Source organism: Euleptes europaea, chromosome 5, assembly GCF_029931775.1.
Source record: "Euleptes europaea isolate rEulEur1 chromosome 5, rEulEur1.hap1, whole genome shotgun sequence".
NCBI classification, from domain to species: domain Eukaryota; kingdom Metazoa; phylum Chordata; class Lepidosauria; order Squamata; family Sphaerodactylidae; genus Euleptes; species Euleptes europaea.
Window position 1 is genome coordinate 63,794,520 of NC_079316.1, and position 24,499 is coordinate 63,819,018.

The 24,499-nt window shown below is 43.1% G+C and overlaps 1 protein-coding gene across 1 annotated transcript in view; it reads right to left on the reverse strand.

Annotated features, from left to right (window-relative positions):
• Window positions 1-1,230: 1,230 nt before the first annotated feature.
• The window catches only part of GFRA1 (GDNF family receptor alpha 1), a 254,718-nt gene continuing 231,449 nt past the window's right edge, over window positions 1,231-24,499 (reverse strand). Inside the window, exons 8-9 of the mRNA XM_056849616.1 lie at window positions 4,972-5,025; window positions 1,231-1,729 (exon numbers count right to left, since the gene is read on the reverse strand). Of these exons, the coding sequence (XP_056705594.1) occupies window positions 1,568-1,729; window positions 4,972-5,025 (216 nt within the window). The 3' untranslated portion in view covers window positions 1,231-1,567. The remainder of the gene's footprint in view (window positions 1,730-4,971; window positions 5,026-24,499) is intronic.

The window sequence follows — 24,499 nt, forward strand, 5'->3', positions numbered from 1 at the left end:
AAAATCAGCTGATTGGAAATTCCCCCTTTGGTACAGCATGCATACCTCTACTTGGAACAAAATACACACCTCCACTTGGAACCCCGGATGCAGACTAGTACTTCTGTGAACACAGCAGTATTTTGCAGCCCTTGCTGTGCTTGTGGGCACCCTGTATTGGGGGCAAGAATTTAAAGTACATGAAGCTATATACCTTACCTCTTTCAAAGAAGTAAATATAATCAGATACTAGTGTTTCTCTAGAGTAATTAAGATTCAGGTCATTTTTATTCAACGAACAATAAAATAACTAAACTCTATAATTACAATAAAGACCAATAATTGTATAGGTGGAATCCTTTAGCAAAAACAATTTTTCTGGTGTTCTTTAAAATATATCCTCAGAAAGATAAAAGAAGTTTAGATTACAGAAACTGTCACAATGATAGTTTCTTGTTAATACAGATTTTTTTTTTTACCTCTTGTTAAGGTTATATGATTGTAATCAGAAAAATAAAAGCAGCGTTAGAAAGTTTAATATCACTCTCTAGGTCTGCAGAAATTCTGAAGAAAATATGTGTATTACACTGGTATATGATTTATAATGGTTTCCTCAGCAAGGCCTGTAAAAACCCCTTACATATATAAACATGGAAGAGTATGCTAAAACATTGGTAGCCATCTATGAAACACGAAGAAGTTCCATAAAATCCACTCTCCAGGAAAACATTCACTAAGTTACAATAGCCTGCTTACCTTGCGCCTTCAAAGTTTGTTAAATTTGAAAAATAAGAAATAACCCCTCCCCAAAAGCATCCACCAGGAAGTTACCCATGCTAGTCCTCCCCTTGTCTTTTCTGGGGCTTCCATCATGGCCCAGAACAAAGAGACAGCACTGCTCCTGCAGTGTGATGGCGGCCTCCAGAGACAATTGGCAGTTGCACTGAGGTCCAAGGAGATCAAAGGCTTCGCCATATACACGTCATACGCATTTCTGAAACAGGTCTAAACTGCACCAGAAAACAGGAGAACGTGGATCTACTCTGGAGATGCTTCCACCCCAGCTGGAAGCTGGGACTCCAATCCAGGTTCTGGTTGGGGAGGAAATCTGCCTCAGTCCTACACTACAAGGACTTTGGGGTGGGGGAGCAGTACCATTGTACTTGCACAGATTTCTTTCACTTCAATGGGGCTGCACAGGAGAACTTCCTGGTGGACCGGTCCCCAAGAGGTCCACCCCAGATCTCTGTTCTGGGGTAGAATTAAAATAATAGAGGAAAGAACCAAGCTTCTGAGATTTACAAGCAAACTGGAATTCCATCTCTTTGAAACACTGTGGGTCCAAAAGCCTTCTGGGTTTGGAAAGTAGCACTGCATCATCAAGTATTTCGCAAAGCCTCTAAATATCATAAGAAGCTTTCTTTAAAAGGAATGAAATCATGACAATAATGATCCAGAACTATTTTTTTTTTAGCACAGTGCCTCCATTTAGCTTCTAGAACAGGAACTTTAGAGAAACAACAGAGGACAGGGAACAGATCACTTTTTTTTCCTTTTTTTCTTTGTACAGGTCCTTTTGTTAAAGCAGCTACAAGGTTCCTGCTGAACATGGGAAGAAGCAGAAGGAGAGTGCAGTTGCCATCAGCATGAGAAGTGTGCTTGACCTGATGCTGATACAAAGAGCAGACGAATTCTCCGAAGACATATGACTGATGGAGCCTCCTGCCACGTTCTCTTTCCCCATAGCATTCTGCAAGACACAATCACTTCTTTTGGTCACCATCAGCACTGTGATTAGCACATCCTATTATATGCGAGATGCACAAGCTCTCATTACATTCAGCCATCACAATAAGCTACTATCAAACTGAGATTGCTATACTTGTGTGGTACCTTTGCTCTTCCTGTCTGCCTCCTCCTCTTGTACATGGAACTTGATTCAAAATTTCTTCCTTTGAAAAAGCTCCAATTCATTGTCACATATTAAATCAGACACTTCAGTGAACTGGCATTTGTTTTACTCCCCCACTGGGGTTTAACCCAGGTTTAGAATCCTGTCTTGTAGGTGAGAAACAAAATCTAATGTGCTGAAGTGTTTGGATACGGTGGTAAACTGGAGCTTGATCAAACTAGGAATTTTTGGAATCAAACTCCATGTGCAAAGAGAAAACTGAGGTGGTATGAGCATGAGTGAGCAGGACAACATGCTGTTTTTATGCCACAGCCTAGGTACAATAAAGTACTCTCACATGTGTTCAGTCACATTCACTTTGTGTTTACAAGTTGCATGTCAAGCACAGTAAACTCAACAGAGTGAAGTGGTTAAAATGTCTTAACGTTACTACGAAACCTTTTGGATAATACTTTTTGGGTAATACATCATCAAAATAGTCCTCAAATGTAAACATTTTTTTAAAAAAACACTGTAAGCAGAAAAATGCCTTCATTGCTCTGTTCTAAGGAAGTTTCACAGAAATTATGGTGAAAATTCATTTTTAAAAAACAATTATTGCAAGATGACTTAGAAAATTAGTTCTGTAGAACCCACAAAATTGCTGATACTCATTAATGAGCTTCATATAGAAAGTTCTATTCTTCTACAAACTGAAATCCACCCTGAATTCTGGTAATGGTCTCATCAACTGGGCTTCATCAACAAGGCCAATGTGAGGTCAGGTAGATTTTAGCTTGCAGAACGGTGGTCTTTCCCACTCTATTAGTAGGAAATACACAAATTGTATTTTGAATTTTAAGTGCGTCCTTTTAATGCCACAAATACATCATCACCACCACCACCATCATCATTTATTTACCGGTATTTGCCAGATAAAACAGAAGCTAAACTTACAAGGAATAAATTTACAGGCAGGGCTAACGCAATACACCCCAAATACATGTTATTAATTAACTTCATAATGCAGAGTTCTAACAGCGCATTCCTGAGAGGAATGCCAGCGCCGGGCTTAGGAGGCAAGCCAGCGGTGTTGCCTCCTACGGAGGTTTAGGCATCACCGAAACCTCTACCTGGCACAAAAAAATCTGGCATATCTTGTCAAAAACAAAAGGGGGCGTTCCTGAGCCCACACATACAGCAGTCCATTAGTCTCCATTAGTCTCCAACACTTTCAAGGCCGTTGGAACCACACACTCCTGCAAAGAGGCATTCGTCACTTCCTGGACCCACTTGACCAACCCAGCCCAGCTTGACATAATTGCCTTGATGGGCAAGGGTCAACTCTAGACAGTGAGCCTCATATTTCTAAGCCACCAGGCCACTTCATCAGGCCTCACCAACTCAAAGTCATCCATACAAGTAAAACAAGAATGTACTCCAGTGGCACCATGAGATGGAACTCCACCAACTGTAGAATCTAAGTCACAGCAAAAGGGATTTTATCTGCAAAACTCATCATAAAAAGCATCACAAAGGACCTGTATCTTTTCTGGGTTTATATCCTCAGGAGCTTGAGGTAAGAGCCCCTTCACAGCCTGGAAAAGCTCATCTGGATGGCATTGCAATGGTGTTTGAAATAAGCTCAATTCACTGTGATCACTGCCACAGACTAGGTACGATAAAGTACTCTCACATGTTTTCAGTCACATTCACTTTGTGTTTTCTTTCACTTGTGCTCAAACCACCTGCCCAGCCATTCCATCACTACAAGCTCCTCAGTAAACCGAGGAGCATTTAGTCTCTGCAGGAGGGAAAAGGGTGCTCTGGAGCAATTGTACACTGTCTACATCACAGCATGCACAGGAGGACTGGATTGATTCACCTCTTAGGGAACTCCCCCCGCTCCAAATGTGGAACAAAAACAAGAACACCTATGATATAATGGATATGGGTAGTCAGCTAGTTGGTGCTATGGAATAGTCCAAGGCTACAAGTTCCAGGGGAGAGCATCGTGAGAGACAGAATTTCAGTCAGTCTCATTCCTAGCATGGTTTAAGCACCTGTCATTTCATTTATCCCAAATCTGTATTCTGTCAGCCATAAAATCTGATCTGCTATGTTTAAAGGACCTACTAAGAGCCATATGATTACATGTTCTTGCAGATTACCAGCTAATTACAGGACATTGGTGTAGGGTAATTATCATGTGACCTGCAAAATTATCTTTTTGCTACATGCTTGAAAGTGAATGAATATTCTTGGCATGGTTTGACACTCTTAGGTCACAATGTACACAATAATATACACAACCCGTACAATAAACCAAACTCTTCTGAATATAATGAATATATTTGCATTAAAACAATTTGTTTAGGTAGAAGCGCTGCTATAAACCATAATTTGGAGACTTCTCTTCAGGCTCTTTTAACATAAACGATCAGAAATACAAAGGTGTCCAATTCAACACCGGGAAACCTGCTCCTTATGGTGAATTGTACATAAGGCCAGAGACCACACATACAGCAGTCCAATTCAAGCAAATAATTTGTAGTTCACACACACAATTTCCTTATCCACTAGACTTGCCACTCATATACTGTAATTCTCCTTCTGCCACTCACATCATTCCCATTGCAGACAAGAGGAAAGCTGTGTTGTGACTCTGAAGCAAGGGAGACAGGAAACAGGAGCTGTGATGATTGGCCTGGGCCCACAAACAGGAGCTGTGATGGTCAGCTCCAGTTTACTCCTCTTAGAGCCAAGCACAATGAAGGGCCCAAGTCAGAGGAATGTATCACAGCTCAGGGCACATCCTACATGCTACATTAGTCTCCATTTCAACTCTGGGCCTATTTGGGTAACAGTGGCAGATAAATAATCAATGGGACTAGGTCTGCAGCCTTTGCATGGCTGTACAACCTTGCCTGACAGGAGTGTAGGATTTAATCTCCTTTGCCAGCATCCATGCTCTACAGATTCTGGTCAGTCTGAACTGGATAGACAACAGTATTACCCAAGTAAATTCTGCAGGAAAAGCGGTTCTGAAAAGAGATTCAAAATAATATATATGATATAAAGAATTACTGTAACGCTCTTACCCCAGACATACAGAATTCCGGCGCTACAGATTCATTGAAGTTCTGGTTTGGTAACTGTGGAAAGATGAACACATTAGTACGTACGCATACTTTCTCCACAGTATTTAGCACAGCATCATTCTATTGATCTTAGAGAACAAGAAACAGTGCATCTCCTCTCCACTCACTTGGAATGGCTTCAATGATACATACACAGTGCTGGAAAAAATGGGTCTAAGCAGACATCTATCTGCTTTACCTTCTTCAACCTATCCGATAAAATTGTAGGCAGTTTTGTCATGGAACCCAACTGGCCATTTCTCTCAGTTCTTGAGCTCACTTAGTATATTAAACAATATCTCGCGGTTCTATATAAACTCTTTTTTTTTTTGGCCACAACTTTCAAAGCAGGAACTAAAACTTCAAACTTTGAAACAGAAAATGTTGCTTAAGGACTATATGAACAGTGTGTGTATGAACGTGAAATTAGAGACAGATAGGAAGCTGATCCTGATAACCTTTTGGCTCTTCCATTGTAGCTCTCTAGCCTAAAGGTAATCTTGTTCAAGTTTTTCCCTCTCAGAAAGCAGGACCCCTTCATGCGCCAGCCCACATCTATGCCACATAACAGCTCTTTTAGAGATTAACTTCAGCACTAGCAGCAGATAGGATCAAGATGTGCACATTTTTAAAAAATTCTGTCTTCTGGGCAAAGAACACTATTTTCAAATCACGCTGCATAGTGGCTCGCTCCAAAGAACACTGTGCTACTTACACCACCACTATTTCAAATCACCATCTGGCCTTCTGTCAAGTACATTGCAACCTTAGTAAACAGGATCTTCTCTGCCTCCTGCTACCCTTTCCGTATCTGCGGTACAGATACCGAGGTAGTATTTATGCCTCGAATTAACTAACACCTTGATTCCCTTCACCAGTTTAGTTAGGTGACTGGAACTGTATTTAATCTTTTTCTGTGCACAGGAAAATAAGATACTTTCAGTTGGGGGGAAAATCTATATGTGGAAAATCCTCTTCAGATAGTATTTTCAGCCTGGGATGCAAAGCACATTTCAATAGTGATCTCAGCAAAAAAAAAAAAAAAAAAAAAAAAAAAAAGTAAACATAAGAACTTCTACAGTTATTCGAAGGAAATGAAGACACATTCTTACTTCTTTACTTCTGTAAAGCAAAAATTTCAGAGAGAGAAAAAGACATGCCAAGTTTCAAATTAGAAGAGTACATTTTACTGCTGAGTTATAAACCTGTAAAAAAGGGATATAATGGAAAAGCTGGCATGGGCTGCTGTACTGCAATATGGCAGTGTATCACTAAATCACAGGTAATGGAATATATATAAACTCTGTGGGAAAAGCATGATATCCAATAATTATATTCTAAGGCCAAATCATTTTTTTTGCCGCAGATGCACAGGTTCTAGACAAAGAGAAACTGGTATAATTGCAGGGCAAGGAAAAAGTAAAGCTTGTACTCACTGAATGCTCTAATACATTGATTCATGGCTTGGTTCAAACAACACAAAACCATGGATAGATTCAGCTCATTAACGATCATTCAAATTCTGGTTTCCCTTGACAAATGTTTGCTTCCTTGTGTCCATACTTTCCCCCACTTCCCCTGCAAAGACCCAGCTGGTATCCCAGCCTGCACTGTGGTGAGGTCAGTGCTGGGGGGCAAAGCCAAGATTAAGCCAGGATATCCGTCTATGGACATCATGCAAAATCATCGTTAAGATTAACTTAATTGACAATTACACGTACTTACACTGGCGGCGAGACCAGTCCTGCCGATGAGAGAGCGCTGCGGGACCACGCCTCGCCCCTCCGCCGGCGTGGCCTCTCCGTGGTGCCGGGCCGCCGGCAACGGCGTAGAGAGGCCGTGCCAGCGCAGGGGAGGGCGTTCCGGGGGGAGGAGCCACCGGTTAGGCGGCCTCCTATCCCAGTCAGTTACGCCAGCGGCGGGAATGGCGCTATTTAGCAGCCGCTATTTAGCAGGCACAGCCTTGCTGTTTTCAATGGGGCTTTTGTCCCCGTTGGGGGGGGGGAAGCCTCAAAATGGCTTTTTTTGTTCCCGCGGCGTGTGCGAATTGGCTTAGGAAGAGGCGCCACTGCGCCTCTTCCCCGCCGACTCTGCACACCAACTTTTCAGGAATGGGCTGTGAATCTGCAGGGTAAGAGGATGAGATGGGCGGGACTTGCTTTGGGACTGTGGTTCCATTCCCTGATTAATGGTTCCATTTCCTGGTTAATGGTCAGAGCTGCAGCAGGTATGGTGGGAGTGAACATGGCTATCTTTGCAGTTCCAGACTTCACTGCTGCAGAGTGAATGGAATTAAAGCAGTCATAATTTATACATGTCTACAGAATGAATGGAGAAATTAATTCAATGCAATGAAACAAAATCAAACAACTGAATCATAGCTCTGTTAAAACACATGAATCTGATTTATACTGTATCAGACCCTTGGTCCATCAAGGTCAGTATTGTCTACTCAGACTGGCAGAAGCTCTCCAGGGTCTCAGGTAGAGGTCTTTCTCAACACCTAATACATGGTCCGTTTAACAGGAGGTGCTGGGGATTGAACCTGGGACCTTCTGCATGCCAAGCAGATACTTTGCCACTGAGACACAGCCCTTATCATTTTGTTATATTATGGAAACAAACCAGCAGCTTTGCTTATGAAAATTATGCAGACTATTATGTTTGTAGTTATTCCACACAGGACTGAAATACTGTATTCGGTGGCAAAATCTGTGTACAAAATTTTGGAAGACATAAAAGCAAGGAATGCAAAACAGAATAATTCCCTGCTCTGTGCGTGAAACTTAATCCATCAGTTCTGGATGTGTGTTTACAGTCTTAATTCAGTCAACAGAGATTCAAGTTTTGACACAAACACCAAGAGCCTGGCACAAAACACATTTTGAGCACAGCAGGAACTCAGGGCAGGAGAAGAGTTTAGCAAGTTACACTGGAACAGAGAGTTTCTTGCTAGCGCAGAGGCCTCTGTCTGAAGCCTTCCCCTCATCATGAACCTCTCTGCCCAAAGCAAGCCTTTCCCTGGCATAGTGGGGAGAGTTCACCTGTTCATTTCTGTCTGATACGTGGTCATTAAAGTCATCATGTCTCTACCCATTAAAAAAAAACTACGGACTGGACCTGATGACGTTAATCATTAATCATTATATCTGTTTGAGGAAGGTCCTTTCCCTAGATTTAACAGCCACTGGCTACCCATCAACCCCTTCACACCTTAAAAAGGGGAAATGAAATTAAATTTTTCCTTGATACTATAAAGAGAAAAGTTGCCACATCTCTCAAGTAATTGACCAATCTATTTGACATCAGATAACACAGCGTCCGCTTCTCAGAAAGTGTCTTTAGCTGTTTTATCCAGGGAGTGATATATTTATTTTGTGCAATATTATTTTGTGGACATGCTAAAACAATGTGAGCCAGTGAGTCTATTTGATCTTGACAAAATGGGCATTTTCATTCTTCTGCAGTAATTTTATTGCATCGCCCTTATGTCATAAAAACAAAACAAAACATGGACTGGACCTTTTAAAGCAAATTTCCCATTATTGTCTTTTTTTGAGATGTGCCCAATATTGTACTGTAATCTGCATATCAGGCTGACTGTGCAGGACCTCTGGTTGTCAAGCTATTTTGAATATCATTGTGCCACATGTTTCCCCATTTCAAGAGAAATGTTGATTTTTTTAAAATTAAAATTTTCTTCTCTTTCAGAAAACGTCTTTGTTGCCTCTCCAGGGAACCTGCCTGAGGCAGCTTACAAAATAAAATAAAAACACAAAGCAGCGTAAGTTACTGATTAAAAAACATACAACTGGGAGAAGCTTAAAAATGAGTCTTGCACAGTGCTGCGACTAAAAGCAGACTTAAAAATGTTAAAAATCAACCCTTAGGTCATTTATGCAGGGGAGTTTTACCAAGACCCACCCTTTCCAGTTGGGAATCTCTGTACCAGCAGTCTCCAAGCTCAAATCAAGTCCCGCCCCTTTAAATGCTGCTTTGTAATTGGCTTACCTCGTAGTGCTCACTGTGAGAGAAAATTCCCCTCCCAACCCAATTGCCACATATAAAAGCATTTTAAGAACAAAAACAAACAAACAGCAACAAAACAAAAAAGGAACAATCTAAAAAAGGTGGGGGGAGAGAAATCCAAGCTTTGGTTTTAAAAAGCCTTTCTTTTGCTCAGAAATAATTCCAAGCCTCTTTACATGCTGCTTTGTGATTAACTGTGAGAGAAACCGAGCTTCGGTGTCCAGTGCTTTGCCTTCTGCACAGAGATTTCAGTCGGGCTGAGCTCAGGGGAGATGGAAGAGTTGGGTTAACAGAGGAACAGGAAGACCCGGACATTGTGAGGGCTGACAGCAAGGTCATTTCTAATGGACGGAAAACTCGTACAGAACTCCATGGAACAACCGAGTCAGACGGGGCGAACTTGAGTCCAAGTACCCATGCATACATGACCTTAGTTAAAAGTATGGGTAAAAACTAATGTTTTGGCCTGCTGCCTAAAAGAGAGTAGTTCAGGTGCCAGGTGAGCCACAAGGAGAAGGGCATTTCACAGGCAAGGTGCCACTGCTGAAAAAGCCTTATCTCTGGTTGCCACCTGCCTCACCTGAAGGGAGGGGCACAGAGAGCAGGGCTTGTAAAAAGGACCTGAACTGGTGGGCTGGGCATATGAAGGACCTGAACCAATGGGTTTCCAAGTACCCTGGTCCCAAGGGCATTGAAGATTAAAAACAGCACTTTGAATATAAACAAAAGGATAAACAAAAGTAAAATCACAAAAACAAACCAACTACAAACCAACCCCTAAATAAGGCAAGACAACCTATATAAAACTGACATTCAGGCAAAACTGGGAAACACTGTCTCAACAAAGCTTTCCTGTAGCCCATCCTGAAAAGAGGGAGCCCTGCTTATTTGAAATGGCAGCCTGTTCCAGTGTGTCACAGCTGTTACCGAAAATGCACTGGAATGGGCTGCTGCTAGGGTTGCCAACTCTGGGTTGGGAAATACTTAAGAGATTTTGGAGGTGGAGCCTGGGAAGGGTGGAATTTGGGGAGGGGAGAGACCTCAGCAGGGTACAATGCCAAAGAGTCCACCCTCCAAAGCAGCCAGTTCCTCCAGCAAACTGATCTCTATGGTCTGGAGATCAGGTCTCCAGGGCCCACCTGGAGGTTGGCAACCCTAGCTGCTGCCCATCTCTCCTCCCTGCATGCAGCTGCAGACCACTGCAGGGACAGACTCCATACTCATATGTACCTGGCTGGAGCCATGCATTGCTCCTGGCGCCAGAAGACATGGCAGATGGTTAGGCAGAAGATTAAGGTCTATATCAGGAGATGTCTCATTGTACCGAATTAGCTTTCTGGAATAACTGATCATAAAAGTTCCTCTTGGGATATGGTCTTCCCTTTTGTTACTGGATACCCTCCCCTGAATGTTTGGCTTTAAGAAAATCAAAAGCAGGTTTCTACCTTCCACAATCATCCTCTGGCTAACCAAATCCTTGAAATAGTCACAATATTCACAGCTAACAATGCTGCAAACTCTTTTTGTTTCCAGCCTTGATGACAGAGATTCACAATGGAACCAACATGTATTTTTTTAACAGCAGGACATAAACAATAAACAGCAAAATGCATTTGACTGTAAAAATGCAATCAGCTTAACTCTTTTGCTCTTACTAAACACCGTCTGCATCTATCACACTTGTCAATAGAGTTTTCTTATTAGCCCAGTGATCCAACAATGTGCTGCAATATAAATTACTTTCAACTGGGAAAACAAGCAAAGTGCATTCAGAAGCAGAGCCCACTAAAAGAAGGATTCAATTCAGCATAAAACAATCGTGAATTCTGAACCACTAGAGTCTAGGTGCAATGCTATTTAAGCTGTAAAAGCTATCAACATTGGAGCCTTTTTCTGAACAGAAGCCTGATCTTTAGTTGTTTGCTGAATCAGCTGTTTGGAAAATCTACAATTGGAGCATGAAAATTATCTGTGGTCAGTTTCTCTAAGATTGTAATCCTTTGCAGATTTATCCAGGAGTAAATCCTACTGAAATTAGAAAGAATTTCTTCAAGATAAACATTTATAGAATTGGTCTGTAAAACCTCCATATACTGACACAGCAATCCTAAGAATGCTTACTATTGAATCTTTAACCATGTTACAATTTGAGATATGAAGATGACACCACATTACTAGCAGAAAATAGTGAATACTTGAAACAACTTCTGATGATGGTTAAAAGAGAAAATGCAAAATCAGGATTACAGCTGTGAACATCAAGAAGACGAAAGTCATGACTATAGGGGAATTATACAACTTTTAAGGTTGATAATGAAGACACTGAAATTGTTCAAGATTTTCGGTCCCTTGGAGCCATCATCAACCAAAGGGGAGACTGCAACCAAGAAATCAGAAGGAGATTGAGACTTGGAAGGGCAGCCATGAAGGAGCTAGAGAAGATTCTTAAGCGTAAGGATGTGTCACTGGCGACCAAGATCAAGTTAATTCATGCCATAGTAGTCCCCATTACTATTTATGGGTGTGAAAGTTGGACTATGAAGAAAGGTGACAGGAAGGAAATTGATTCCTTTGAAATGTGGTGCTAGAGGAGAGTTGTTGCATAATGCCAAAAAGACAAAACAGTGGGTTCTAGATCAAATCAAGCCCGAACTTTCCCTAGAAGCTAAATTGACTAAACTGAGGCTATCCTACTTTGGTCACATTATGAGGAGACAAGAGTCACTGGAAAAGACAATAATGCTAGAAAAAGTGGAAGGTAGCAGGAAAAGAGGAAGACACAACCTGAGATAGATTGAAAGTATCAACTATATGTGAAAAACATATAGTTCTTCTGAACATATACACCATTGTATCGAATGTAACCCTGATAACAGTTTTCTTATAAGACTGCAAAAAGATATTGGTAGTGATTTAGATGATAAAACATGGAAATACATATTTATATATGGAACCACCTTTACAATTTGCCTCTTTTTTTAGAGAGAAAAGCTGATAAAAATTATCACTGGAATCTAACCCCTTTCAGACCAGCAAAGAACTATGAAACTGGGAGCAGTATGTGCTGGTTTTGTGAAGTAGAGAAGTCAGACTTCTTCCACATGTAGCGGACATGAAAAGGAGCAACAGATTACTGGAAACAAATAATGGAAATTATATTAGTCGAACTGGAGAGACTGTATCCCTATAAGCCTGAGATCTTACTGTTAAATTGTATAGTTGACATACCGTATATACTCGCGTATAAGCCGAGTTTTTCAGCCAAAAAAAAGGGCTGAAAAAGCCGAACTCGGCTTATACGCGGGTCAATACGGTAGAGGGGGGAGGGGGAGGAGGGAGGAGGGAGGGGGGAACTTACCTCCATCACTGCCGCCGCCGGGCCCAGGCGCCTTCCTCTGGCCGGGAGGGGCCTGCCTGCGCAGGCAGGAGGCCCCCGCCGGCTGCGCCACCACCGGCCGCGCGCCTGGCTGCCTTCCTCTGGCCGGGAGGGGCCTTGCGAAGGCCCCCGCCGGCCGCGGCGCCGCCGGCCGCGCACCTGGCCGCCTCCCTCTGGATGGGAGGGGCCTTGCGAAAGCCCCCGCCGGCCGCGGCGCCGCTGGCCGCGCGCCTGGCCGCCTCCCTCTGGCTGGGAGGGGCCTGCCTGCGCAGGCAGGAGGCCCCCGCCGGCCGCGCCGCCGCCGACCACGCGCCTGGGCGCCTTCCTCCGGCCGGCAGGGGCCTCCTGCCAGCCCAGGAAGGCCGCACCGCCACCGCCGCCGCCGATTCGCCGCCTCTTCAGGTAAGTAGGGGGTTCAGGGGCTCTTCCCCCTCCCCCCCTTGGATGGCACTGGGGTCGGGGTGGGTTGGGGTGGGTTGGGAGGGCCCGGAGGCCGGCGGGAGGGCGACCTGGGGCAGGGGCCCTGCGCTCTAAAATGGCGGCCGCCATTTTAGAGCGCAGCATTGCCGGTAAAGGGAATTTCTTATTGACCCTCGGCTTATACGCGGGTCAATAAGAAATTCCCTTTTCTGGCCTCAAATTTGGGGGGTCGGCTTATACTCGGGTTGGCTTATACCCGAGTATATACGGTACCTAAAAATGTTCAGGCACTAGCTTTACATATGATTACAGCCAAACTGGTCTTTGCTAGGAACTTGAAACAAAAAATAGGCCAAAAATTCATGATTGGCTGGTAAAAGCAAAAGAGACCCTCACACTGGTAAAACTAATAGCTTACCAACACAAGAGATACTTCCAGATTCCACTCATTATGATCGAGGGTTGTGCAGAGAATGGAATTTGCAGCAAAATGTGACAGATAAGAGTTGTTAATTTCACTGGGTTTTTATGGTTTGCTAGCCTTGTATCTATTATGTACACTCTTTTTATTATTTTGAATAAATCCTTGTAATTAAAAAAAATCAATTAAAAATGAGATGCTTCATTCCTGTTTGGGAGAGAAGGGAAGCCATCTGAGGTCTCTCTCTATTCTAGCCTCACCTACTTTGGCTCTCTAATGTGAGGCAAAATTTTTGATGAGTTTCATTTTTCACTGTGAATATTGGAAGAAAGAAAATGGCTCAGCAAACTGCTGGCAGATTACACAGAAATTGCGAGTCTTTCTCTGCTTTTCAGAACTTTGTAGGGCATTCAGGATTTTAACCATTCCATTCTCCGCACCTGCAATGGTTTCACAGAGGCTTTATACTGCTTACCCTGCCCTGAAGATAAAATCCCAGATATTAGATTTCTTCCCCGGGCTCTAAAGGGGTACGCAACAACTAGGAATCAAACCACACATTAAGGAACTGGTTGATATATAATAAACATTAAGGAGTTGGTATATTTATAATAAATACACAAACATATACATACACATAACATTGACTTGGCTGGAGTGTTCTTTTTATGATCTATTCTTCCCTGGTGAGTTGGGGGGGGCATTCAATGATAATGTTACATGTGAGTCCGTTCCAGGTTTCCGTGGGCCCTACACAGAGAGTGCCAGGGGGACCCCTCCCCTCCTCTGCCTACCATTGTTCTTCCCCACTTACACCTCCCTGCTCACTTGCCTGCTTTCTCCTCCTCCACTGCCTAGCCATCCATTCATCCTTCCCCCACCCACTTGTTCCTTTTCCAGTCCTCCCAGTGCTCTCATGCCCATTCCTGACCATGCTAGGCAGTACATGCAGCTGAGAGTGTGGATGGTGGAAGAGTACACAATAAGAAGATGGGGAGCAGGGGAAGTGAGTGTGTGGGAGGTGGCAGCAGGGCCCCCCACCAGAAGACCTGGGCGTTGGCAGTTGCCCCACCTCAGGGTATGCTGATGCCAGCGCTGCATTAAATACTTGGTGGGTAGTTGTATATTAAAAAAACCACTAACTTAGAGGGAGCTGTGCAGAGCCCACCAAAGCTGGTTTGGAAGGCTCCAGGGATCGGTGCATTGCTTGAATTAGTCTATGAAGTACATCTCAGAAAAATCTCCTAAACCTTGGGCAGCTCTGCTGCTCTTGAAGGTGAGAGCGCCCTTGAGGCTTGTGGGCTACCTCACGTACTGCCCAGAAGTCCTAAACAGGAGACTATGGGGGCCTTTTATACATTTCTAGCATCCACGACACGGACAAAAAATGCACATTTTTAGAAAGTGGTTGAAAGCACCCAAAGAAAATCTATTTTGGCTGAACTCTAGCAGTTTGCTGAGATATAGATTTCTTCTACATACCTCTTTTCAACACACAATACCTTGAGTATTTCTTAATTAACAAAAAGAAGGATAAACACAAGGACTGTGAGAAATGGATGGACCACACAACACTATATGCTAGGTAATAACCATTTAATGGGAAACAAATTGTCCCAGATAATACAGGGCTGAGCTGGTCATGCACCATCATCCAGCTGTATAGAGAGGTCCTTAAACTTTCTTTTAGTTCATTGATTTTAGATTGTGTATACTGCACTTTCTGAATTCACACTCAAACCCACATTTCTAAGACTCCGTGATTACCAAACATCTGGCCCATGATGGCTGTTTAGATAAGCTGGAAATTGAGAAGATAAGGTATCTCCTACAACTCTCAGGAAGGAAGTTGAATGAAAAACTGCAGAATGAAGGGAAAAGTTTCAACCAGACGCTATTGGTAAACTTAGGCAATACACTTCCTCAAATACTGTAATTTTAAACAAAAAAGGAAATGTTCTGGTATATCCATATGTGATTTTTTTTTCTCCTCCAAGGGGAGAAAAACATCTTTGAATTCTTACCAGTATTTAAAAGTTGCTCCTTTGTGGGTAAATATTAATTGATTTATTACCCTTTCAAAGATGTTTGGAGTTTTTAGATTCCTTCACGTAATATGAAATCAACATTATTTGCTACCTCCTCAATGGCTAGGGATGCCAGCTCCAGGTTGGAGATTTTTGGGGTACAGCCTAAAGAGGGCAGGGTTTGGGAAAGGGAAGGACTTCAATGGGGTATAATGCCATAGTGTCCACCTTCCAAAGCAGCCAGTTTCTCCAGGAGAATTGATCGCTGTCAGTTGTAATCCCAGGAGATCGCCAGCCACCACCTGGAGGTTGGCAACCCTATCAGTGGCAGATAAGACAGGAAAAGGGTTCAACTTCTACAAAGAAAGTTTTGATAGACTTTATGATTTTATGATAAAACTGATTCTGATAAAAATAATCACATTAATCATGGACTAAATACTTATTTCATGAATCATTATTAAGCGAACATCTTCAATGTTCCTAACCAATAGCCTAAGAAACTTTCGTATGGAACAACAGCATCTAAATGAGCAGATTTCTTAGGCCCACAGATACATACTTTGGAGTAAGCCTCACTGAGTAAATCATTTCTAAGTAAAGATGTATAGAACTGGGTTCCTAGCTGCAGTCCTAAACACATTTATTTAAAAGTAACAGCCATTGTTAAACGGATCTTTTTTCAGCATGGTTTCCTACCCAGGAGCAACCTCTTTCCCAATTAATTTCTTAACAAGTTCCATTTATACCATTCCTGTCTACCAGATTATTCCATGCATGTCAACCTTACACACCCCCTCCATATGTCCAGGGAAACTGTAAGTTCTATGCTGTTGCATAAATTTCTACATTGCAATCTTGTTCCTTTCATTGGTTCTTTCTAGCCCCAAATCACCCCTTGTAATTTCCCACTGATGGTTTCAGTCCTAAATTAACTTCTGCACTCATTTTGCACATGTCCACTTTATACTGTGAAGAGGTACACATACTTTTTGTGCAAAAGCTGCTTATGGTGGCTACAGTGTCTCAAACAGACTCAAGATGATTCCTCTCTTGTCTTTCTATCACTTGGCTCTATGTGCAACGCAAGTGGCTGACGCAAAGGGTAAATTCCATGTCATTCATTGTTTGCACTAGAGCATGTTGTGGTCAGCATTAAAATATGCCCTGCTCCCTTCCCTCTTGGCAGCTCAGCCTTACTGAGCAGAACTTGCCAAAGATTGATTTATCCGTTTATGTGCCCCCATATAACCTCTTAGACTCGCCAGTTAAGGGTTAGTGTCATTTTTAGCCACTTATTCGCTTGATTCAAATGAAGCTGCAGAGCTTTATGCCGCCTATTTTTAGTGGATATTATGCCATACCACAATATGACCTTTTCTTAAAATGCATTTGCCTCCAGCTAACATTTTTGCATAAAGGCAGATAAAGAAGAAAACAGAACAGTTAAAGTGGTTGTGGAATTCCTTTTACTAGCTTAACATCTCAGCAGCTTAGGCTGACTGGGTGTTTTTTTCATTCCACATATAAAACTGAACAGCCACACTGCCATAAATCGAGTTGCTTTGGGATTTTATTATGTGGCTCCCTCCTCCCCAAGGAGTGAAGATGTTTAGAAGATTTGTTTCTGACTATGGCCTTACAGTATTTCTGCAGATATATGTTTCACAAGTAAACAGAGTGAACAGAAACAGATACGAAGTAGGAAGAACCAGAGGTCCAAGAAGCATAAGCCTTGCACAACCACCTCCAAAAGGCTCAACAAGGTTGCTTCAGCCTTCTTACTACCTGTAGTACTTTTACCCTAGTTAATCTGAAGCTGCTTTTCTGTGATCCAGCTTGCAATATATTCTGCATTTTCAAATTCAGCAAATCTTGTATATTCAGTCTTGTTTATTACACCGTTAAGGAAAGGATCAAACCAGAATCAGTTTTATGATTTAACCAACTATTTAATCACCCCCAAACCAGCTAACCAACCCTAAAACAAACGCAATTCTTGACACAATTAGGAACAATTAGTAATAATTCTAGACTTATTTGTTTGGAGGAACACACCAAGGAGAATGAACTGTTAGAGAACTAACAAGTCTATGCAAATTTTCCAGGAATGCTCTCTGAAGAGGATACTTTCCTAGAAAGCCCAGGTGGATTTTCAATACTCATGGTCCCTCTGCTGTTTCTTTGCTTCTAAAGCTCCTCAAATAATCTGCTTCTTTTACTGCCTTGTTTCTCATATCCTCCTTCTTTACAGCTCTTCTCTTCCACTAACTTCCCTTATGTTTCCCTTCAGTTGTCCACCAATCTTAGCTTCCTTATATCTCCTTTCCCTCCATCGTAGCAGTCCCAGTCAAAAAGTCAAGTTGTGCCCTGTAATCAGAAAACCCTAAGTAAGTGATCAGAAAAGGGTGATTTAATTTTCCTCACATACAATGTGTGTTTCCTACTGACAGGCATGAATTGTTTTTTGGCACAGGACTCTACAGTGCTCTAATTATAATCCACCCATAACATTATTAAAACTTTCCAGGATTCAGTCAAGCTATCACCAAAGTGACATAATTTGGATGGCTATCCATAATATGTGGTGAGCTGTGTAATTTTAGTTTAATGAATCTGAGTACCAACCACTGATATTACACCAAAGATATACTTATAACTTTTTATATACTTATTATACCTGTTGTTATTGAAAAGCACAGTGTCCCTTAAATCAGCATGCTGAAGTAGTTGTCCTTTTGGTATGATGTGTGTGTGTGTTAAGTGCCATCAAGTTGCTTCCGACTCATGGCGACCCTATGAATCGATGTCCTCCAAAATGTCCTATCTTTGACAGCCTTGCTCAGGTCTTGCAAATTAAGGGCTGTGGCTTCCTTTATTGTGTCAATCCATCTCTTGTTGGGTCTTCCTCTTTTCCTGCTGCCCTCAACGTTTCCTAGCGACTCTTGCCTTCTCATAATGCAACCAAAATACGATAGCCTCAAGTTTAGTCATTTTAGCTTCTAGGGTCAGTTCAGGCTTTATTTGATCTATAACCCACTGATTTGTTTTTTTGGCAGTCCATGATATCCGTAACAGACACAATAGCATGAATATGAATAGGCCAGTTACTGCATTTGTTTTTATGAATATATTTCTTGCATGTCAACTAGAGAATGGTTAAATACATGTCTGTTTCAGGATCGAGACATGCATTTGAAAGCAAATGGTTAGGGTTGCCAGCTCTGGGTTGGGAAATACCTGTAGATTTTTGGGGAGGAGCCTGAGGAGGGTGGGGTTTGGGGAGGGGAGAGACTTCAATGCCATAGAGTCCAATTGCCAAAGGAGACATTTTCTCCTGGTGAACTGATTTCTATCGGCTGGAGATCAGTTGTAATAGCAGGAGATTTCCAGCTAGAACCTGGAGATTGGCAACCCTACAAATGGTGCAGTAGGAGGCCATCAGTCAGGGTTCTCTAAAATGAATGGAATTTTCTTGCTACTTCAAGCAACCAAGAATTGTCCATTATTTATTCCTATTGTATTGTTGATTTTATCTCACCCAGCCTTGAGAATCATTGATGCAAGCTGCAGGCCACATCAACTAGCCTGGGACTTACTTCTGAGTCATGACACTGAAAGACATGCTTCTAACTGACTGTTCTAATGTTAAGTCCAATAAATATAAGTATTAGCCTTCTGCTTGCTTCATTTTGATGTGCAAACTGGCTCTTGTTATTTCCAAGGATTTATGGGGCAGTGAGGAGAGAGAAGATGATTACCTCTGTCCCACTTGATAATTCCTTTTCCATTACTAAAACCACCTTGGCACAGCATGAGCTGAAGGCAATTTATAGTATAATTGTTCTCTGTGTTTGCATTCATGCAAGCAAGAATGCACACATACGTGTTCAAGCGGGCAACCCATGAGAGTTGCTGGGGGATCCCATCCTCCCTTCTGCAGGCTAGCCACTTTCTGGCCAGGCTGCTCAGCTGCAGCGCTGCCATTGACACCTGCCTGGCTCACGTGGTCAGGGAGCTATGACAAATCCTGCTCCCCCTCCTCAGCTCATCTGCCTCCCCCTCCTCAGCTCATCTGGCCAAAGCAGCATGGGGCCATGACTCCTGCTCCCCCCTCTCCCACCCACCTGTCCCATGTGGCATGGGGGCAGCAGCTCTTGCTCCTCCTCTCCACCTGCTGGCCTGCAGAGGAGAGATGGTGTTGACGGGGTGGCATTGGTGGCGATGCCTCAACCAGCACCCTAGCTGCATCTAGGTGTGTGGGCCTGATTGGCTTCTCCTCTCTTGGGGGGGGGGGGGTTAAACCCAGCTCCTTTTTATTTTCACATTTTCCTGCAATCCTGGAGGCCCCCAGGTCCTCAGAAGAATAATGCCTCTCTAAACCTGGCCCTGTTATCTGGGTCTATCGATCAACATGGGGGCCAGGTTCAGCATTAGATAAGAGATGTGTGCGCAAGCACAAACACTTTAGCAATAGAAATTCTTCACTATTTACTAACACAGGTAAAGGCCCCCTGTGCAAGCACCGGGTTATTCCTGACCCATGGGGTGATGTAACATCCCAACGTTTACTAGGAAGACTGTGTTTATGGGGTGGTTTGCCAGTGCCTTCCCCAGTCATCTTCCCTTTATCCCCAGCGAGGTGGGTGCTCATTTGACCGACCTCGGAAGAAAGGAAGGCTGAGTCAACCTTGAGCCGGCTACCTGAAACCAACTTCCGTCGGGATTGAGCTCAGGTTGTGAGCAGAGCTTGGACTGCAGTACTGCAGCTTACCACTCTGCGCCACAGGGCTCTTAATTACTAACCAGTCTTTAAATGTTTATTTAAATGTTTATTTCCTGTCCCACATGAATGAACACCTCCTATAGCACTAGCTCTGAGAGAAGAAAGGAAAAAGTCAGTGTTCTCCCACATTGCCTTTAGATGTTACAGCAGTGGTCTGGGAGCAACTTTCCAATTGCCAAAGTGGCCATTTTCTGCAGGTGACTGAATACTGGAATATTTTAATAATGTTATGGGTGGATTATAATTAGGACAGTGTAGAGTCCTGTGTCAAAAAAACAATTAATGTCTGTCAGTAGGAAACACACATTGTATGTGAGGAAAATTAAATCACATATCTACTTCTGAACCTGGCAATTGGGTGGATATCACTAATAAAGCCTGAACTAACTCTGGTGTGCACCCAAAAACATGCAGAATATGAAAAAGTGCAACCTTCTACAGCAACCTTCTACTTCTGAACCAGGCAAATCCAGTGGAAATAGGACATGCAAAAAAGCTCAGTGTAACACAGGATAAAAGAGAAGCATAAGAACAATTTACAAAAACCATCACCAGCAATAAAAGGTTGATCCTCTCCCAAAAGCAATATGGGTGGCATGATCAAAAGGATCATTAAAGAAACTCAGCATCAAATAAGGCATTAAAACCAAAATAAAACAATATAGAACCATTATTTGATGCAGAAAGCTCATGATAACATTATTTAACGTGTGTGTGTGTGTGTGTGTGTGTGTGTGTGTGTGTGTGTGTGTGTGTGTGAGAGAGAGAGAGAGAGAGAGAGAGAGAGAGAGAGAGAGAGAGAGAGAGGAATCAACAATTTGGAAACCCCACTCCCCACTCAGGATCTCAAAAACCCATCTCCATTTTTCTATTAATCAATGCTGAGCTGATCTCAAGGGACTTCAATGGCATAGAGTCCAATTGCCAAAGTGGCCATTTTCTCCAGGTGGCTGAATACTAGAATATTTTAATAATGTTATGGGCGGATTATAATTAGGACAGCGTAGAGTCCTGTGCCAAAAAACAATTCATGCCTGTCAGTAGGAAACACACATTGTATGTGAGGAAAATTAAATCACATATCTACTTCTGAACCAGGCAATTGTGTGGATAAAATACAAACCCCTAGAAAAATGGGGCTAGGTACAGATGGGGAGTGCCACTTAGAGGCTTGTGGGACCCTCCTGCAGAAAAAGACATTTAAAAAATTAAGGTTAGGTTGAAGAGATGAAAACCTTACAGCTCTCTGTTTTGAGATCTTGGCTGCCATTTTAGAGGAGGGAGGAGCAGATGCCTGCCACTGAGTGAGCCAGGTGAACCAGGGAGGAGGCAGAGCAGGAGTCAGTGCTACTCCCTCCTTCACCATCGCAAATGGGTAGGCGAGCAAGCGGAGCCAGAGCAGGCAGGGGAGAGGGAGCTGCTGCCTCCCTCCTCCGCTGGCACTGCAGGATCCACCCCCACCCCCTCATTAGCCAGTCAGGCAAAGGAGGTGGCACGGCAAGCTGGTGGGGGAGGGAAGGGAAGTGGGAGCCCCCACAGCCCCTGCAACCACCACAGGCAAGGCAGGTCGAGGCTGTGGCACTGCGGGTGATCAGGGAGGCCAGGAAGTGGTGGGCCTGGCGAGCTAGTGGGGGAATTCCACTCCCTGCAAGTCTTCCGGGCCCCCCACTTCTACTATACAAATAGGAATCTGTTGATAATATTGCATGCAATGCAGGGTCTGTTCTGTAATGAAGATAGTGGTGAATACCTGAAGCTGCCTTATACTGAAACTGACTGTTGGTCTATCGAGGTTGGTATTGTCTGGCAGCAGCTCTCCAGGGTCTCACATGGAGGTCTTTCGCATCATCTACTACCTGATCCTTTTATCTCGACATGTCAGGGATTGAACCTGGGACTTTCTGCATACAAAGCATATACTCCGCCATTGAGCCATGGCCCCTTCTGTTGTGATCCACAGCATTGTGATCATCGTTAAGAACAGAAGTACAGAAGGCAAGCTGTATATGTATATAAGGGGCAAAATGCAATTCCTTAATTTACAAAAAAAGCAGCATTAAATTCTTCTGCAATTTCACTCCTGTAATATAAGTGAAACTAATGATTACTATGCCCTTTATAACTATATTCTCATCTTCTTGGTATAACTTTCTATTGTTTTCCAGTGAACATTTTCTTCTGAAATTGTAATTTCATTACAAAAAAAAGCAGTTACACCTTTCTCCATAATTATGCAGAACGTTTTACAAAAGTATGAAACCATAGCTATCAGATTATGCGTCTAATTATCAGATGATTCAAAATTGAGTTCACAGCAACAAATCTTTTTACCAGCCTTATAAATGAGCAAAATTATAGAAAGCTGTCAAAAAAGGGAGGAAATAAAGCAGAACCATATACCAGGTATTCTGGGTACCTGGTAAAAAAGAGTTATATATTCAAATATACACCTCTAATGATTTGTGTGTCCGTGACCTGGATGGCCCAGGCTAGCCTGATCTTCTCAGATCTCAGAAGCTAAGCAGGATCACCCCTGGTTAGTATTTGGATGGGAGACCACCAAGGAAGTCCAGGGTTGCTGTGCAGAGGAAGGCACTGGCAAACCACCTCTGTTAGTCTCTTGCCTCGAAAACCCCATAAGGGGTCGCTATAAGTCAGCTGCGACTTGATGGCCCTTTACACACACTCAATGATTTGTGTATCAGATATTCCACATTCTATTCCATCTAGTTTACTGAGGCAGCCTCCAACAACAGTTTAAACAATGGGGTGTTCTGCATGCTGCCTTTGCTCCTGATTTTGTGCAGGGTTCAGCCATAAGCTTAAGGATCGGCTCTGGGGTGAACGATTCACACTTCTCTATTTCCTGTGCATTAGGCTTGGTCTTTTCCCTGTTCTGCACTGATGTTGGCATTCTGGAGCCAATCTTCATTTCCTTGCACGTCAACACCTACATCATTTATGTCGTCTAGGGTGGAGTCAGAAACCCAGCCCACGCTTTTTAAAAATTTTGGCGCATGTACACTAATGATGCTACACACTACTAGTAAAAGAAGATCCCACGAGATGGATTTAAACTTCTGTGGGGGAAGGGGTATGGTAAGCGGGGGGGGGAGTAGGAGATGAGAGCACCCTTTTCAGACCCACAATCTTCCTCAACTATGGGGGAGGCATCGCTTGTAGCTCTTTAAAAGGCTCAGGCAAAACAGTAATACCTATGCAAGGGTGCGTGTTCACAACTTATCAGCAGACCAACATACCAACGCTAACACATTTAATGGGGGGGGGGGAATGGCGTGATCATTTATTCTGTGAGGAGAGCAGGGAAGCTCGGCGGGGAGAGGCATCATTTGCATTTTTACAGAGCTAATGCCAGAGCCCCGTGGCGCAGAGTGGTAAGCTGCAGTACTGGAGTCCAAGCTCTGCTCACGACCTGAGTTCGATCCCAACGGAAGTCGGTTTCAGGTAGCCGGCTCAAGGTTGACTCAGCCTTCCATCCTTCCGAGGTCGGTAAAATGAGTACCCAGCTCCTGGGGGTAAAGGGAAGATGACTGGGGAAGGCACTGGCAAACCACCCCGTAAACAAGGTCTGCCTAGGAAACATCGGGAAGTGACGTCACCCCATGGGTCAGGAATGACCCGGTGCTTGCACAGGGGACCTTTACCTTTACTGCTTTGTGTAAAAATTAAAAGAAAATATTTACCTATGTACACAGGAAATGGAAGGGGAGGAGGGAGAAAACACATGGGATCCAAGAGGCGTAGATTTGAACGGTGGATAGCAGGGGGGCATGGATTTCCACTGGCACAAAAAGTCAAACTGGCTTCTACTTTAAAAGTAAAGAACACCATATAAGTACTCGGGGGGGGGGGGACAGGAGAAATCACTAATAAAGCCTGAATTAACTCTGGTGTGGACCCAAAAACATGCAGAATATGAAAAAAGTGCAACCTTCTACAGCAATAAATCCAGTGGAAATAGGACATGCAAAAAAGCTCAGTGTAACACGGGATAAAAGAGAAGCATAAGAACAATTTACAAAAACCATCACCGGCAATAAAAGGCTGATCCCCTCCCAAAAGCAATATGGGTGGCATGATCAAAAGAATCATTAAAGAAACTCAGCATCAAATAAGGCATTAAAACCAAAATAAAACAATATAGAACCATTATTTGACTCAGAAGGCTCATGATAATATTATTTAACATGTGTGTGTGTGTGTGTGTGTGTGTGTGCGCGTGTGTGTGTGAGAGAGAGAGGGAGAGGGAGAGGGAGAGAGAGGAATCTCATGAAGACAGAAAATAATTTGGAAGCCCCACTCCCCACTCAGGATCTCAAAAACCCATCTCCATTTTTCTATTGATCATTGCTGAGCTGATCTCAACATCCTGGAGTATATGAATCCCTGGTCAGGTCACACTGGCATTT